Raw genomic sequence first — 16221 nt, 5'->3', positions numbered from 1 at the left:
CATGAACATCTTTAGACCTCTGTCCCTACAAGTTCTGCTTTTTCAGTTTTTTGGCTCAGTTACTGCCTGTGCCTTTGGGGAACCAGCCTCCCTTTTTTGGGGAGCTATTGCACCACAAGCCTTCAGAAGTAACCAGCTAGACGAAGGGGCTCCCGACTCACTTAGCCCAATCCTTTGCAGTAGCAGTTCTCAGCTGGGAGGTCCGTGCACCAGTGCGCCTTATGAAACTGTGCAGACTGTATCCTGAGTTCAGCCAGTAGGGACCTCAGTTGTACAATGAGTAGGACTCCCTCCCCTGAATCCTCTGGCATGCCTGGCCAAGGAATCAAACCCAGGTCTTTCAATGTATATTCTGCCTTGTAGGTACTGCAGAGTAGGTTCATTTCAGGTACTGTGTACATTTTCCCTGTCCCCAAAGGGCTTACAATTTTTAAGTTTGTACAAGAGGCAATGGGGAGGGCAAAGTGACTTCCCAAGGTCACAAGGAATGGCATTGGGATTTGAAGCCTGGGGCACAGCCCTGCTGTAACCACTAGGCTATGCCTCTGAATTGCAGTGCATAGCACGGTTGCTGAATCACCAGGCTGACCCATGCTGCAGCGCACTACCAGGCATCATTAGTTACTTGGTAGCTGCAGTGCATTACTGCTCATTTCCTAGAGCTCTGCTTTTTCTAACATGAAGGAAAAGAATACCACTGAAAATGATCATAGCAATTAAAAGCAGTGTTCAGAGAGCTAGAGATGCCAATGAAGGGTAGACAGGGCAAAACAACAGTAGAACTGTTTCTTATTATCAGGAAAATGGGTGCTAGCCCTGTAAGGTGACACAACCTATATTTCCATCTTTTTTAAATTATTTATTGCCTTAGAATTTTAATAGTACATTTTTCAGAATGTGTGTTAACATTTTGTGGCCAGATGTACTAAAGCAGAGGTTCTCAAACCTGTCATGGAGGACCCCTAGCCAGTCAGGTTTTCAGGATATCCACAATGAATATGCATGAAATAAATTTGCATGCAGTGGAGGCAGTGCATGCAAATTTCCCTCATGCATATTCGTTGCAGGTATCCTGAAAACCTGATGGGCTGGGGTCTTCAGGACAAGTTTGGAACCCACTGTGTACTAAAGGATTTTACACTTTTTTTCCATCTAGGGTGGGGGTAGTGAGGGACAGATTAATAATCTAACACTTGGTCTCTTGTCTGGGGCCAGGAATGTTAAGGAACACAATGAAGGAAGTGGTGAGGGTGAATTTTGGAAGACTTCCCCGGCCAGTGGGGGAGCATGCTTTTTAAGATGTGGGAAAACCTTCCAGAATGCAGCCATATACTTGTTTTCTGGAAATATAAAGTTTAAACACTGGCTAGATTATTTAAAATCTTAAATGGACACACTATTGCATTGGCTTTCGTTCCAAGGTCATACTTCAGAAGTAGTGAATTGTATTTTCAATTTTAAAAAAAAAGCACATTAAGGGAACAATGTGCTCATCTGGTATGTGCATGTCGATAGCTGCACCCAAGCTGGCAGACCATGAAAATCGCAGTGTGTGCACAAGTCTGCCAGCAGAGTACAGGAACTGTGGACATGGGTGATGAACAGAGCAGTAAGTGCACGTTTTGCTCACATTTTGAACTTTGGGTATGCCAAAGAGGCTCATCTCTGTACCAGTTTGTTGATTTTTAGTCACATCACCTTTCTAAAAAAAAAAAAACCCCAAATCTTTCTCTGACTCGATTTATAAATGGTATCGACATGGTGACTGTATGGGGTCCAGAAAACAAAATAAATAAAGCCCTGTTTAAACCAGCAAAGAGAATATTTGCTCTTTCTGACTGTAGAAACTAAAGCTTTTTGTGTTTGTTTTTTGAGGTGGTGGTTGTGGGAAATCCAGCAAACACTAATTGCCTAACTGCTTTAAAGTCTGCTCCATCTATACCGAAGGAGAACTTCAGCTGTCTAACTCGCTTGGATCACAACAGAGCTAAAGCCCAGGTAAGAGGCGAGAATTCTGGTTTGTATCTTTTCATGGTATTCTCTTAAATATATATTTCTTTGAGCAGTAACTATGACACTTTGGGTCACTTGAGTGTGTACTGTGCAAAATCTTCCAGAGCTTGCATGGGCAGGTTCCTGCCTCTGTTGGACCTGCTTGCCCGAGGAAAGTTGCCAGATTGCTGTGCTGACTATTATTTTATGGTTCCTTTTTTTGCCTTTCTGGGCTTTTCTTTCTGGTTGGTACCCTAGGTATTTTGGCAATTTTTTTTCATGAAGCTAAGACAGCAGGGGGAGGAGTTTTAGCTCTACTAAACCATGTGCAACACTTGTGGCTTGCTTGAATTCCATTCTTGAAGTCCCTCTTTTGACATGTTTTGTTTTTCTATTCAGATGTCAGAAGTAGGCCAGCTGCTTAGAGGTGCCCCAGGTGCATCTGGATAGCCTTAACGGACCATCACGCTGAGTTCTACCTGTGTCCAAGAGAAGGCAACAGCTTCTGATTTTATGCTAGCATTTCATTCATGACCAGGTTAGGCCTTGTGTCTATCTGGCCAATAAATCCAAGTCGTGGTCAGTTGACCTTGCGCATACAAAAAAACCCCAGGAAGCAGATTTTAAATCATGTGGGTTTTCAGGCCCAGTTAAAATGCCCTTGAAATGCTTAAATTCTTTGTGTGATTAGGGCCTCAAGTGGACCTTGCCAGACTGGGGAAGTAGGCATCAAATGGCAGATAAATCTTAATCTGGGGCAAGTGCAAAGTGAGGCAGATAGCACTGCGTACATATAGTGAAGATATTTTTCTGTTAAGTTCCATATCTGGTGTTACCACTAAGGAAAAGGATTTTGAGACAATGAACAATGCATGAGTGTGCAGCAGGAGTCAAGCTAGTAGGGTATAAGGAATTAGTCAAAAGGGAATAGAGGACGGTGGATCGTATAATGCCTCGGGGTGGTATCTGCAGTTCTGGTTGTCCATATCAAAGATCAAGCAAAACTAGAAAACGTACAGAAAAGGTTCAACAAAAATGGATGATGATGGAATGACCCCAGATGAAAAGAAACTAAATAGGTTAGGGCTCTTCATCTTGAAGAAGACAGTGGATATGAGAGGTTTGTAAAATGAGTGGTATTGAACAGTTATTTACTCTCAGGTACTAGGACTAGGGGACACTTCATGAAACTAGTAGCAAATTTTAAAACTAAGGTTCTTTTCCAATCTATGCACAATTAATCTATGGAATTTGTTGCCAGAGGATGTGGTCAAGGTTTTAAAAAAATGTTTGAGCAAGTTTCTGAAGTGCAAATCCATTAACGTTATTAGCTATCTGGGAGTAGATGGTAGGGAGGGAATCTTTACGCTGAGATCTGCCAGGTATTTCAAGTTTCCCATATTGACCACACTAAGGCCTAGATTCATCAAAATGCGATAATTTTCGCATGAATAATGCCTGCGATGAGAAAAAGAGGTGTAGCTATGATGATTTAAGAGTTACCACACTGTGTGCTATATTAATGCTTCGCATAGGTACTTTATCGTGTATTACGTAAAAGTAATCACACCCCAAAATATATGAAACACACAAGTTGCGAAGTACCCAGACAGGCATTTCTCACTTTTGGCCGAGAGAGACAGACAGACTCTTTATAAAGCTCTCATAGTAGTCAACTCCTTTATACTACCATAGAGGGCCAGCTAGTAACTCCAGGTGAGGTTTTGGTGGTGGTCTAGGGTTTTGGGGCCTATTTTACATGCACAGCGAGATGTACGAACAGCACAGTACACATCAGTGAAGATTTGATGTGACTTTGAGTGAGGAAAGGTACAAAAAGATGAGATTTCTGCAGTGTTCTCTCACCCTAGCTTGATAGTAGCCTGGTAGAGAGTCGTCCAAGCTAGGGCGAGAGAACATTGCAGAAATCTCATCTTTGTGTGACTTGCAATTATGTTTCTTAAAACCAATGAATTATGCACTTATCTTAAACTTGCTTTGTAAATTTTTTTTGCATTAAAAAAAAAAAAAAAAGAAAAGGTTTTTAGACCTGTGATTATAACAACTGGCCACTCAGAATTTGAAACATCATATTCTTTACCAGTGCTGAGGTCTTTCCCTCTTTTTGAAAAATAATCATCAATAATGAAGTTATAATAAAAATAAACATTGTGGAGACCTACATGAATATTTGGTGGCATATTTACACTCGTTAATTTTGTTCAAATCCATATTTCGATGCATCGACTGGGAAAAGTGCTGTCTCTTTCAAACAGAGGGCCAGTTTGAAAGCATTCTTGCACAAACTTGGGATAATAGATATTTGGAGATTTCTAAATACTAATGTGAGAGACTATTCGTTTTATTCTAAACCACATGATTTGTATTCCAGGATCAATAGTTTAGTTTTTGGTTGATAAATTATTGGTGTCAAGGGTTGCCTGTACATCCATAGGATTAATAACCTGGTCAGACCATGCCCCTATTCTGTGCGATATTCTTTCGAGAAGATTACTCAGGGAGATGTTTTTGGCGATGTAATGATACTTTATTACAGGATACAGATTTTTGTACGCACATGCAGGGGCTGATCCAGGATTATGTAGCCCTTAATGATGCTGAGGTTATTTCAGCAGTGTCTTTATGGGAAGGCCTCAAAGGAGTATTGCGAGGCCATTAGATTTCCTAGAGCCAGCTATAAGAACAAAGAAAATAATAGAATTAGATGTAAAGTGGAGGCACAAATTAAAATTATTGGAGTCCCACCATAAACAGTATAAAAAAAAGTTGAGGACTTACTAAAACTGTATAAAGTATGACGGGAGTTGAAGGAATTGAATGTATCAGAAATAACTTATCAATTGGACCATGTCAACCAACGCTACTTCGAGGGTGGCAATAAAGCAAGGAAGCTTCTAGCTCAGTCCCTAAAGAATCGAAGGATGGAGAACCAAATTTTGAAAATCAAAGATATTGGGGGTAATTATCTTTTTAAAATGTCCCATATTAGGGATAGATTTTCCCAGTTTTATGCAGAATTATACAAAGAAGATTCATCTAGCAGCAGTAGATGAATATTTTATCTTCAGTGGAGCTTCCTTGTATTGACATGAAACAAAGGGACCTGCTGAATAGAAATATTGCTAAAATAGAAGTTTTACAGGCCATAAAAGATTTGAAACTAGGAAAATCACTTGGTTTAGACAGATACACGGTAAATTCTATAAAGATTTTGCAGATCAAGTGGTACCGCTAATAACCAAGACCTTTAATTCTCTACTGGGTGACACACACTTACCTGCAGCATTTGTATGAGGAGCTATTACTGTATTGCCTAAGCCAGGGAAGGATGCTACCTTATATGGCTCATTTCATCCTATCTCTTTGATTAATATAGACCTTAAATTATTAGCAAAAACTCTCGCTAATCGGTTGTGGAAACTGCTGCCTGCCATAGTTCATAAGGACCAATCAGGGTTTATCCCAGGCCACATGGCATCTGATAATCTCTGGAGGGTAGTGGGTTTGATCTGGTGGGCACATCAGTCAATTCCTTCAGTTTTGATGTCTGCCAATGCTGAGAGAGCTTTTGATAGGGTCCATTAGGCATTTTTGTTTAGAGTACTATCCAAACTTGATTAGGGCGCTAATTTCATCCAGTGGATTGAGAAACTATTTTTGCATCTGGCAGCATGTATTAAGATTGGTTATTCACCCTTTCTGGTTCAGCGGAGCACAAGACAGGTGTGTCCGCTGTCACCACTGCTCTTTGCCTTGGTGATGGAGCCAACACCACTGCTCTTTGCCTAGGATTCGGGCCACACAAATATTACAGGCTTCATGGTACAGGACACATCGATAAGATATCCATGTTCACTAATGACGTTCTTTTTACCATAAGCAACCCTATGTCTTCTTTGCAAGCATTATTGTTAGAACTGAAAAAATATGGCCAGGTCTCTGGATTTAAAATCAGTGTTGATAAATGGGAACTTATGTCTTATTTGTTGCCAGAAGTCCAACAATTACATCTTACTTTTCCATTTAAATGGGCTCCCACATCTATCAAATATCTGGGAGTCAAAATGAGTGGTGAACATACAGATTTATTCTCTTTAAATTATAAGCTGCTGGCAGATAGGGTATTTTGTGATTTAAGTATGTGGGGAAAGACACAATCTTTCATGGTTTAGGAGGATAGCTTCTCTAAAGATGAATGTTTTGCCTAGGTTTTTATACCTATTTCAGACCTTACTCATAGCGATATCTGAGGCCTTTTTGAAAACTGTTCAGTCCTAGATATTTAGTTTTATCTGGAGAAGGAGACCACCTCGAGTAGCGCGCCAGGTTTTATATCAACCAAGGGACTGGGTGGTCTGGGAATCCCTAACATTAAGAAATGTTATATTGCAGCACAATTAAGGGCGGTTGTGGATCGGCACAGGTTGGACAATAATAAACTGTGGGCTCTTATTGAGCAAGCTCAGGCTTATAATGTGCCTATCTGGGGCCAATTTTGGCTACCTAGACATAGCAGAACATTGCCTGCTCAACTTTCACCTTGCACACTGTACAACTATGGGATCGGTGGAAAGGGCTTTTTATAGGCTCTCATGCCCTTTCTGCAGGAACACTGATCTGTTTAATAGTGAATTTCCACCGGGTTTAACATCTAGTATATTTCAAAGATGGAGGCGCCCAGGATTACAGACAATTGGTCAAGTTTGGGATGCAAGTGGGATCGTGAGTTTCAATAAACTTTGCGAAACATTTTCCCTGACTAGGAAGGATTACTATGCATACTTGCAATTAATCCATTATGTGACTTCAACTCCTATTAAGCAGCATCTAAAAGGGCAGAAATCTTTCTTTGAAGGTTTGTGTTTTTCTTCTCAACCTGGTACTAAATTGATATCTAAAATATATTCCAATTCTTGGGAGACTTGAAGTCTAAACCTACACATATTCAGGCATGGGAGGCTGATCTGGGTAGGTCTTTCGAAGAGGGGGAATGGGACATTATAGCTCCATTTCAGCTCTTTTGGTTGAAAATTGCTTTGTTGCTAGTACCTGTCACCAACAAGGCTAAATAAGATTTTTCCCAAATATATCGGGTAAATGTTGGAGGGAATGTGGACAGGAGAGCACCATGTTACATATTTGGTAGGGCTGCACAAAAATGTTTTATTTATTTATTTATTTAGGATTTTTTATAAACAGTCGTTCCAGAATAAGATCACAATGGTTTACAAAATATCTTTTGGGATACAGTTTTGCATTTATTATATGTAATATTACAATGTCATGTGCCTAAAGATTTGCGATATTGCTGGCTGTCTTTTCCCCCTTCGGAACTGGATAAATATAAGCAAGTATTTTTGCAAGTAATATTATCACTGCTTCCTGGAAGCAAGGGATTGCCCATCTGTTTCCATGGTGGAGCGAACGTTATTTTCAATATATTACCTTAACAAACTGACTGCAGCTCGTTCGGGTACTCTGGACAAAGTTTTCAAAATTTGACATCCTTATGTTACGTGGCTTCAGTTAAATGAATCTGCACATACTTAATCTGCTTGCTAGAGAAGAAATTAGTGTGGGTTTTTTTGGGTTTTTTTTGTTTTTTTCAGTCCTGTAAAATGGTTGTGTCTAGGGGGTTGGGGGAATTTCTGGGGAGGAAAAATTGTATTGATTTCTTAACTATTGTAATGTATACATATTTTATGTTTCTATTTATGTTGCTTTTGGAATCAATAAAATTTTCAGTTACCTCCAAGAAAATGGGTTGGGTTTTTTTTGTATTTGGTATGGGAGCATCTTTATTCCTTAAAATTTCCTTGCAAATGTATTTTTTTTATAAGGGGAATGTGGTTTTTTTCTTTTGAGACAGATCAGTTAAAGATTTTAGTAATTGTTTGTATAATTGATTTTTCCTGAGGATTCTAGGGTAAGTGCCTGTGTATGTAATTTTTTTTGATCTGAGATTCTAATTTGTATTTAGCTCAGTCCATCCAGCTAACATTTCCTTGTTTTTGAACATTATGTATTACTTGGAATATGACGTGTTTCGTACCTTGATGTGATATTTCCTTACTTAATATACTGTTTTACTTGTTAACTTACCATAAATTAAAAAAAAAAAGGAAACAAAGCAGACTAAATGGTCTCCTTTTTCAAAAAAGAAAGGTAAATAGTGGAGTGTCCCAGGAATCTGTACCAAGACCACTGTTTAACTTCATTAATAATCTGGAAAAGGGAGCAATGAGTGAAAATTTGCAAATGAGACACGAATATTCAATGTAATTAAAACACAAGCGACTAGGGAACTGGATATCTAAATGGTAGATAAAATTTCAATGTGGATAAGTGCAAAGTGATGCACTTATGGGACTGGGGGAGCAGAATAATCCTAACTATAGGCACAGCATGCTGGATTCCATATTAGTAATCAATCACCCAGGGAGAGGATCACGGGCGTCACTATGGACAGTGTTGAAATCCTCAGATCATTGTTCTGAAAGAGAAAAAAAAATTAGATGTTGGGAAGTATTTGAAAAGGAATAGAGAATAAAACAAGATTATGATAATGCCTCTGTATAGACCTGTAGTAGAACTGCATCTTGAGTATTGTGTACAGGTCTGGTCTCACCATATGAAGAAGGGTTCAGCAGATCTAGAAAAGATACAGAGAAGGGCAACACAGATTAAGGGACTGGAACCCCTTCCTTATGAAACATAGAAACATGACAGCAGGCAAGGACTGAGCGGTAGGATGCTTCATATTGAAGACAGATGGAATATAGAGGTTTATAAAAGCGGGGAGGAACAGTTATTTTATTCTTTCGGGCGGTACTAGGACTGGGGGCATGCTATGAAACTAGCAGGTGGCAAATTTAAATAGAGGATTTTTTTTTCCCAATTGACAAAATCAAGCTGTGGAATTTTTGTTCCGGAGGATTTGGTCAAGGCATGTAACATAGCTCCGTTTTTAAAGGGGCTTTGGAAATGTTCCTGTTGGAAGAGTCATAAACAATTGTAAGGTAGACTTGGAGATTCTCTGTTTATCACTCGGACTGAGCAACAATAGATGGATCTACTTTTTGGTATTTGCCAGGTGCTTCTAGTGATCCAGACTGGCTACTTTTGGAAACAGAATACTGGGTTCAGTGGATCTTTGGTCTCACCCAGCCTAAAAATGACTTGTTACAGAATTTTTTTTTTTGACTGCCTGCCTGTTTTTGCTCTCTATCAGAAATTTGAATTTGTGTGCTGGTTTTGATTTAAATTAGATTTTCACTAACAGTTTGTTCTTGGTCTGGTTTTTCTTGTATCTAAACGTCCATCCAGATTGCTCTCAGGCTTAATGTGGCTTCTGATGACGTGAAGAATGTCATCATCTGGGGAAACCATTCCTCCACCCAGTATCCGGATGCAAACCATGCCACTGTCAAGCTGCACGGGAAAGAGATTGGAGTTTATGAAGCGGTGAAGAACGACACCTGGCTTAAGGGCGATTTTATCACAGTAAGAAGCAAGTCTCTGTGTTTAGGAGTGACTGGTAACGATGTGAATTGATGAAGCAGTATAAATGCAACTCTAGCAAGCCATGTAAAAATAGGATATGGTGTAGAGGGGGAGGGTCTACACCATTAGCCTTTTTTTAAGTTTTTCTTTGACTAAAAATGTTTTTGTAATTGGATACATGCTGTATGCTCTGCCCTAGTGGACGGAGGTTCTTACTGGCAACAGATGTCATAATATTTTAGCAGACAGGCTAGCAGCTGTAACTTGATTTACAGATGAGAGCCCCATGTTGCCCTGTTGAACTATAGGCAATCTCGTGGAACTGTGATCTGCAGCCCAAGACTCGCCCCCCCCCCCCCCCCTTAAAGGGAGAAGGGTAAGAGGTTAAAGCAACTGTATGTAGTCTGAGCAAGTTACCAGCCCCTGGTATAAAAGAATACGCACTTCTACTTGAGCTTTGTTTGGCTTTATTACCTGCCTTTTGCATAAGAAATTCACCCAAGGCAGGGCACAACATTAGAATAGCAGTGTAGATTCGCATCAGTAGCTGAAGGAGGTGTACAATAAGGGCTAAACTTGAATTAAATCAAGAGCCGTGACTAAACTGTACAAAGTTCTTCCTAACAGTAAGGCTGTATTAGCATGTTAGACATTCAAAATGGTGCTAGGCAGTTCTAGTTCAGGCAGAAAAGATCCTTTGATCTTGAGTTCAAAAGGTGGGAAATAAGTCAGTGTGGGGGAGGTGGGGGGAAACTATCCATAAAAGTAACAAAGGTAACTGTTTGTTACCAGCTAAGGAAATGGTTGCAAGTTGTTGTGCCACTGTTTTCATCTATACCTTACCAAAGAAGATGAATCTTCTTGGCCGTGAAAGATGTTGGGTGGGATAGGGATGTTGGGCACGTTGCAAGATACAAGCATACTGGTCTGAAATTTTCTTAGATTTACCATTTCACTGGGATACATCTGCCACTAGACCCTCTTTCTTGCCTTTCTAGGGCTACCAGCTAGGGGATCTCTCTTCCCATTATAGGGAAGGGAATAAAGTATACAAATATTGGTGGCTGCTAAATAAGTCTTCAAGGGCTAGCTATCATCTGTTCCTTCAATTTCCTCTTGGTTTTGATTACTTTGGCAAGTGTATACAATGGAAACTATCTCTTTCTAAACTAGAGACTTCTGTTGTAAGGTGCCTAAGATATGGGAATTCTGTTTGCTTCTGTTGAAGTACCTGATCTATTAAGTTAAAATGTTAGATGGGGTAGTTTCACTAATACTTAAGAAAATGGCATACTTTATCAACCTGTTCTGTTTGCTGCTTGCCTACTGTGTTTCCAGCAGCACAGTAGCCTAGCAGTGTATGTGTAAGGACTGCAGATCTGTATCTTGTTTGTTTCCCAGGACACTAGAACAGTTATCGTTCTCTGCTTTAAGGCTCATTAAAAAATTAGGAAAGGTGGGAGATCTTACTAGTTTTCTTTCTTTCCTGGTTGTAGATGTTCCCACCCCCCATCCACACGTTTAAATTATTTATTTTATTTTTTTAGCTGCTTCATTGTGGGGAGTTTATTCATTTCAACACGAACAAAAATAGGTGTTAAAGCTTTTAGTAAAGCTCCCTGTACTACTAATGTAAAGATGCTGATTGGTTTATATTTGTACTCAGCTTAGTTTTATGCCCATGTTTTAGCAAAGAGTGTTGCATTCTTGTAGTAATCTTTTTTTTTTTTTACAGTACGTTTGAGCCTATTTTTGGAAGCATCGCCAAGCAGTTGGAATGGACAATCAGCAATTTCTTAACTTTTTTTTTTTTTTTTTTTCCTGCAGACTGTGCAGCAGCGCGGGGCTGCGGTCATAAAGGCCAGGAAGCTGTCTAGTGCCATGTCTGCTGCCAAAGCCATCTGTGATCATGTGAGAGACATCTGGTTTGGCACGCCAGAGGTAAGTGTAATGTTTCGGTTCTGCCACTTTCAGTTGTTTAATGTGAAGTCCGTTAAATAGAGGGGACTTCATAGATGCAGGCCTTGGTTTAAAAGTATGTGTGCATGTACACGTGCACTATGCAGCCCTCATGTACCCGATTCCAGAGAAGTCACTGCAGTGGGGGGAATGGGGCTCCACCTGGCGGCATCCGAGTCAGAAACTTCAAAGGACTTGGAGAAATCTGCCAAAAGACACTACAAGAGGTTTTTTGGTTTTTTTCTGTTTACATAACATGGGCGGTGCAGGTAAGACTTTGTCTTCTGTAGTACACAGAGCAGCTACTCCTTCAGTAAGCAATTTTTTTTTCTTCCATTTCAGGGGGAGTTTGTATCCATGGGTGTGATCTCGAATGGCAATTCGTATGAGATCGCTGAAGACTTGCTTTACTCCTTCCCTGTCTGCATCAAGGTAACTGTTTTGTTTTTTTTATTTGTCGCTTACACCTTGCTCCAAAAGCAGTTCCCCCAAACGATTACTACTCGCTAGTATTCTGCCACAACAAACATTCAGTTGTGTGAATTTTGAGTTATGTTTTATAAATAAATCTCTAAGCATAGTACAAAGTCAATGAAGTAAAGCAAACTTTCATCATGTACAATATCTTGAAAATTAATATAGGACACTTTGAGTGTTACAGCAATTCAAAGCAAGGACTAATATCAACTAAGCTAGTCACCATAGAGAGTCCCTTCCTTCCTGAAAGAAAAATGTTTATTGTGAATTATGCTAAATACCAAAGGCTTGTCTGAAAACCCAAGTCGTGACAACGTTTTTTAAACTGACTAATATCCTTCGTTAACATGGTCTCTGTCAGAAAATGATTCCACACTAATGGTAGATGGTAAGAAAAAAAAAATACATTGAGAACTGCCCATATCAGACGGGCAAAGGAGAAACGGCAAGAAGAGACCTGGGAAGACTGAAGAGAACAAAAATGAACCCAGAGTAAAATTTCATGTATCAATATTTAAAAAAGGAATTTCACTCCAAACTCTGCAATGCGATTGATTACGTCAAAAGAGCATTAATCTGGACTTGAATGACCATCATAATAATGTCAAAGGACTGCATGAGTTGTTTAAATGACTAATGCCCAATAATGATATGGGCAAATGTAATCATCGGTCATTCAACTGGACAATGGCTCATGTGACCAGTTATCCCTGTTTTTTTAAATATGCAAATATAACAATGCTTCAAATAATTAAATTGTCTCTTACACTTATCTCAGAAAACAGCAGAAGTCCACTAGTAGCTGTAATTGCTGTGAATGGTTTTAGTCTTCTGGAGGAAAATCATTAATTTGAATCTATATGCATGTGTGCAATATATACATTGACAGCAAGCAAGATTTTTGTATTGAATCTTCCACAAAATCACTATTCAGTGAAATTTTAAACAGAACGGGGTGATCTGGTCAGTTTTCTCAGTTTCAGGAATAACTGAAAAGGCCCATTACTGCCAATGCTGCACCATGTGACGGCCGTGAATACTGGTGCCTGCCGAAGGGGAAATCTCTATTTACTGCATCCGTACAACATTCCAGGTTGCACTAAATCCAACACTGTCGGATGTCAGTTTCCAAGAAAGGAGAGAGGAGCCATGGGGGGAAATCCCAATAGCTTTTGAAACAGACCAGTTTTGGCACTTTTTTAGCTTGTCACCTCCAAGATCTTGAACCATGTCCAAAGCTATAATATACAGAACATCTCTTTTTTTTTTATTTTTTTTCTTACTAAAGCTTAGGGAGGAATTTAAAAAGTATACCTATCTTGGAAAAGGTCACTTGGTGACTGGAGTCCTTGTAGCTTGCACATTTTGTGCAAACAAGTCCCTTAAAGTGATTTGTACCTTCCCCTTCCACCTATTGCATCTGAGGCGAGGAAGGCCTGGCAGCTTAAACATTCATGTACTAAAATGAAGCGCTACCACAAAAAAAGCAAACATAATGGAAAAAGTGGTGGAATGCAAGCGGTAGAGGTGATAAGACTTGCCCGCTTCCAGTGAATATCATTTTTTATAGTGAAGAATCCTTTTGTGTGGTTCATATGGACCGCGCTGAAGATATTGGTGTACGGCAGTCATCTGAAAATATCAAATCTGTTTATTTTTGGTGCAGAGCCTCTTGAGTGGTGGGCGTGGTTGCTGGTTTTAAATGCCATGAATGTGGTACGGGAGCAGCACCAAAAAAAAAAAAAAAAGGCCCTGAGGCAGCAAGTTGGTCAGCAGATCATTTCTCAGTCTGCCTAAGGGATGCAGGAATGTTGTCCTTCCCAGCCATTGAGCCTCCTATGTGAAACTGTCACTGTGAGTGAACCTTTTTTACCTGGTCAAATGCTTGTTTGGAACACACAAAATTTAACACCAACCTTTAAGGTGTGACATTTACCAGCTGTCTTTAGTGTGGTCCTCCAGATCATATGACGATTCTTCACTAGAACACTTATTTAATGCTCTCCTGAAGCAGGCATGGCCAAGTCTGGGGCTTCAGTTTTATCCTGTCCAGAGTACACTTTAAAAAAAAAAAAATGTGATTCGCTTGTGAGTGGTTAGTGCGATAAACTATCTTGTGTTATGATTTGATACCTTGTTCTATCCCTTGAGTGCTTTTGTGGTAGGGCATGAGAATACATTTGACTTAATTTAACTTTAGTCTTTATTCGGTCTATAAACTGCCCTTTTTATATAATATATCTGTGTTTCTGACAGATTATATTTAGTCACTGTTTGATTTATATACCTCCTGACGTTTTCCCACCTTTTCCTCTTGAGTTCTTCCACTTTTTTTCCCTAATGCACTTCAGCTCTGTGCCCTGAGTAGGTCACTAGTGGGTTCTTGGGAGGAGTATAGTGTCTACCCAGGATAAATGAGATGGGTCCTGAGATCAAGGCCCCCCCCTTCATGGATAGTATGCTGTCGTTTAATTTATTGATCTTTCATTAGTGCCTTTAATTGTAAACCAACTTGATTTATCCTTGAAAAATAACATAGTAAATTTATTAAAACACAAAGGGGCAGATTTTAAAACATATGCGCGGGCGAAGATTTGTTTGCGCAACCCGGCATGAACAAATCTACGCCTGATTTTATAACATGCGTGCGCTGCTGCGTGTTTAATGCTCCTGCAGGTTGTTGAGGTTTTTCTTTACGCTTCATAAGAGACGTGGAAAGGGTTTTCTCCTGCTTTCATACATGAATGGTGATCCTGATCATGAGTTTTAGCAATTTGGTTTCCTACAATTCCACAGGCATTACTAATGTGTGTTGTTTTTTTTTTTTTGGGGGTGTGACCTTTTTTTTTCAAACAGAATAAAACCTGGAAGATTGTAGATGGTCTCGTAATTAACAACTTCTCTCGTGAGAAGATGGATTTAACAGCCAAGGAACTGTCAGAGGAAAAGGAGACTGCACTTGAGTTTCTTTCTGCTGCTTGACTAGAAGAATGTCCAGATATAAAAATGCATTTAAACCCCAAAAAGGTTAAATGTTCTCTTTAAGTCTAGTACCAAACGCAGCGCACTCTAGGAGAAAATCCAGCAAAGATGCACCTTGTAAAGGTCACATATTGTGTGTGGCTGTAATGTTATGCAATGTTGTTAGTTCTTGTAGACAATAATAAAATAAACTGAAACATGAATTGGGAGTGTGTTTTGTTGTGGTTTTTTGTTTTGTTTTTTTTATTTACCAAAATAAATATTTGGACAGTACAGATAGCATGGAGTCTCACAAATAACAGGTCATTCATGGAGCAAAGAGAATTGGAAGTGTCCAAGGCTAAAAGGTTTAATTTCTCAAATCTCTTCAGTTTTGCAGTGCTGGTTTTTATACTTTTTTAAAGCTGTTAGGTTCAGATCTTCACTTTCCATTGATTTCCTACAGTGCAGGCACCTGTAGCACAGTAGTGGTGTACGCTTACCTCACTACCGTACATTAGTGGTCTTGAACCACCTCTGGAAGAGTTCAGAAATCATTTTCCCACATCCGTTCATTCTCAAAACACCATGGGCCATGGAAAAAGCTGAAATGGATGCTACACCACCAGCTCATCCCACCTAGGCTCTTTTTAATTACTGGCCTGGAACAATTCAGTGGACAAATAGTGATTTTTTTTTTTATTTTTTTTTTTAAGCTCAGCAAAATGGCTTGGCTGGAAAGTGCCACCCTCACAGCTTCCACAGTCTGTACTTCTAGCCGTGGGGGGAGGGAAACAGCATGCAAGCATCAGGTTTTCAAACATCTGTTACTTTTGCCCTCCCTTGGCACGATATCAAATGCAAGGTGTGCAGATGCTTTGCACTTGCTAACTTTCAAATACAACAGGTTGTTTTCTCTTCATTACATGTTGTCAAAGGGCCCAAACTTGCACCTCTGCAGGCTGTTTAGGGGCAGTTTTCAAAATCATATAAATGTCTCCTAGCCTGCCCTCCTACTGGGAGCATTTCTATCTGCTATATATTTTCAAAGTAGATAAGATGCTAGCATTTATAAACCATAAAGAAGGACAAATAAAATAATCAACCATCATTTGCAAGGGAGTGGAAGAAGAGACAAACTAAATTTCACTGCTACTCCCTGTACCTAACAGGTTTATAACTTTATTTATAAATAAAGTAGGGCAGCAGGAGCCTTGTCCCAGATGTTACAAGTTCTCCACAAATTGTTCAGTGCCACTCCATGCTTCTGTTGGACTCCCCTGAGCTAGCTTTTCCCTGCCCAAACTT

The 16221-nt window shown here is 39.6% G+C and overlaps 1 protein-coding gene across 1 annotated transcript in view; it reads left to right on the top strand.

Annotated features, from left to right (window-relative positions):
• Window positions 1–15143, top strand: part of MDH1 (malate dehydrogenase 1) — a 41651-nt gene extending 26508 nt beyond the window's left edge. Inside the window, exons 5-9 of the mRNA XM_029593665.1 lie at window positions 1876–1998; window positions 9340–9516; window positions 11344–11457; window positions 11818–11907; window positions 14809–15143. Of these exons, the coding sequence (XP_029449525.1) occupies window positions 1876–1998; window positions 9340–9516; window positions 11344–11457; window positions 11818–11907; window positions 14809–14934 (630 nt within the window). The 3' untranslated portion in view covers window positions 14935–15143. The remainder of the gene's footprint in view (window positions 1–1875; window positions 1999–9339; window positions 9517–11343; window positions 11458–11817; window positions 11908–14808) is intronic.
• Window positions 15144–16221: the final 1078 nt, after the last annotated feature.

Source organism: Rhinatrema bivittatum, chromosome 3, assembly GCF_901001135.1.
Source record: "Rhinatrema bivittatum chromosome 3, aRhiBiv1.1, whole genome shotgun sequence".
NCBI classification, from domain to species: Eukaryota; Metazoa; Chordata; class Amphibia; order Gymnophiona; family Rhinatrematidae; genus Rhinatrema; species Rhinatrema bivittatum.
This window is presented reverse-complemented; position numbering and strand designations above follow the sequence as displayed.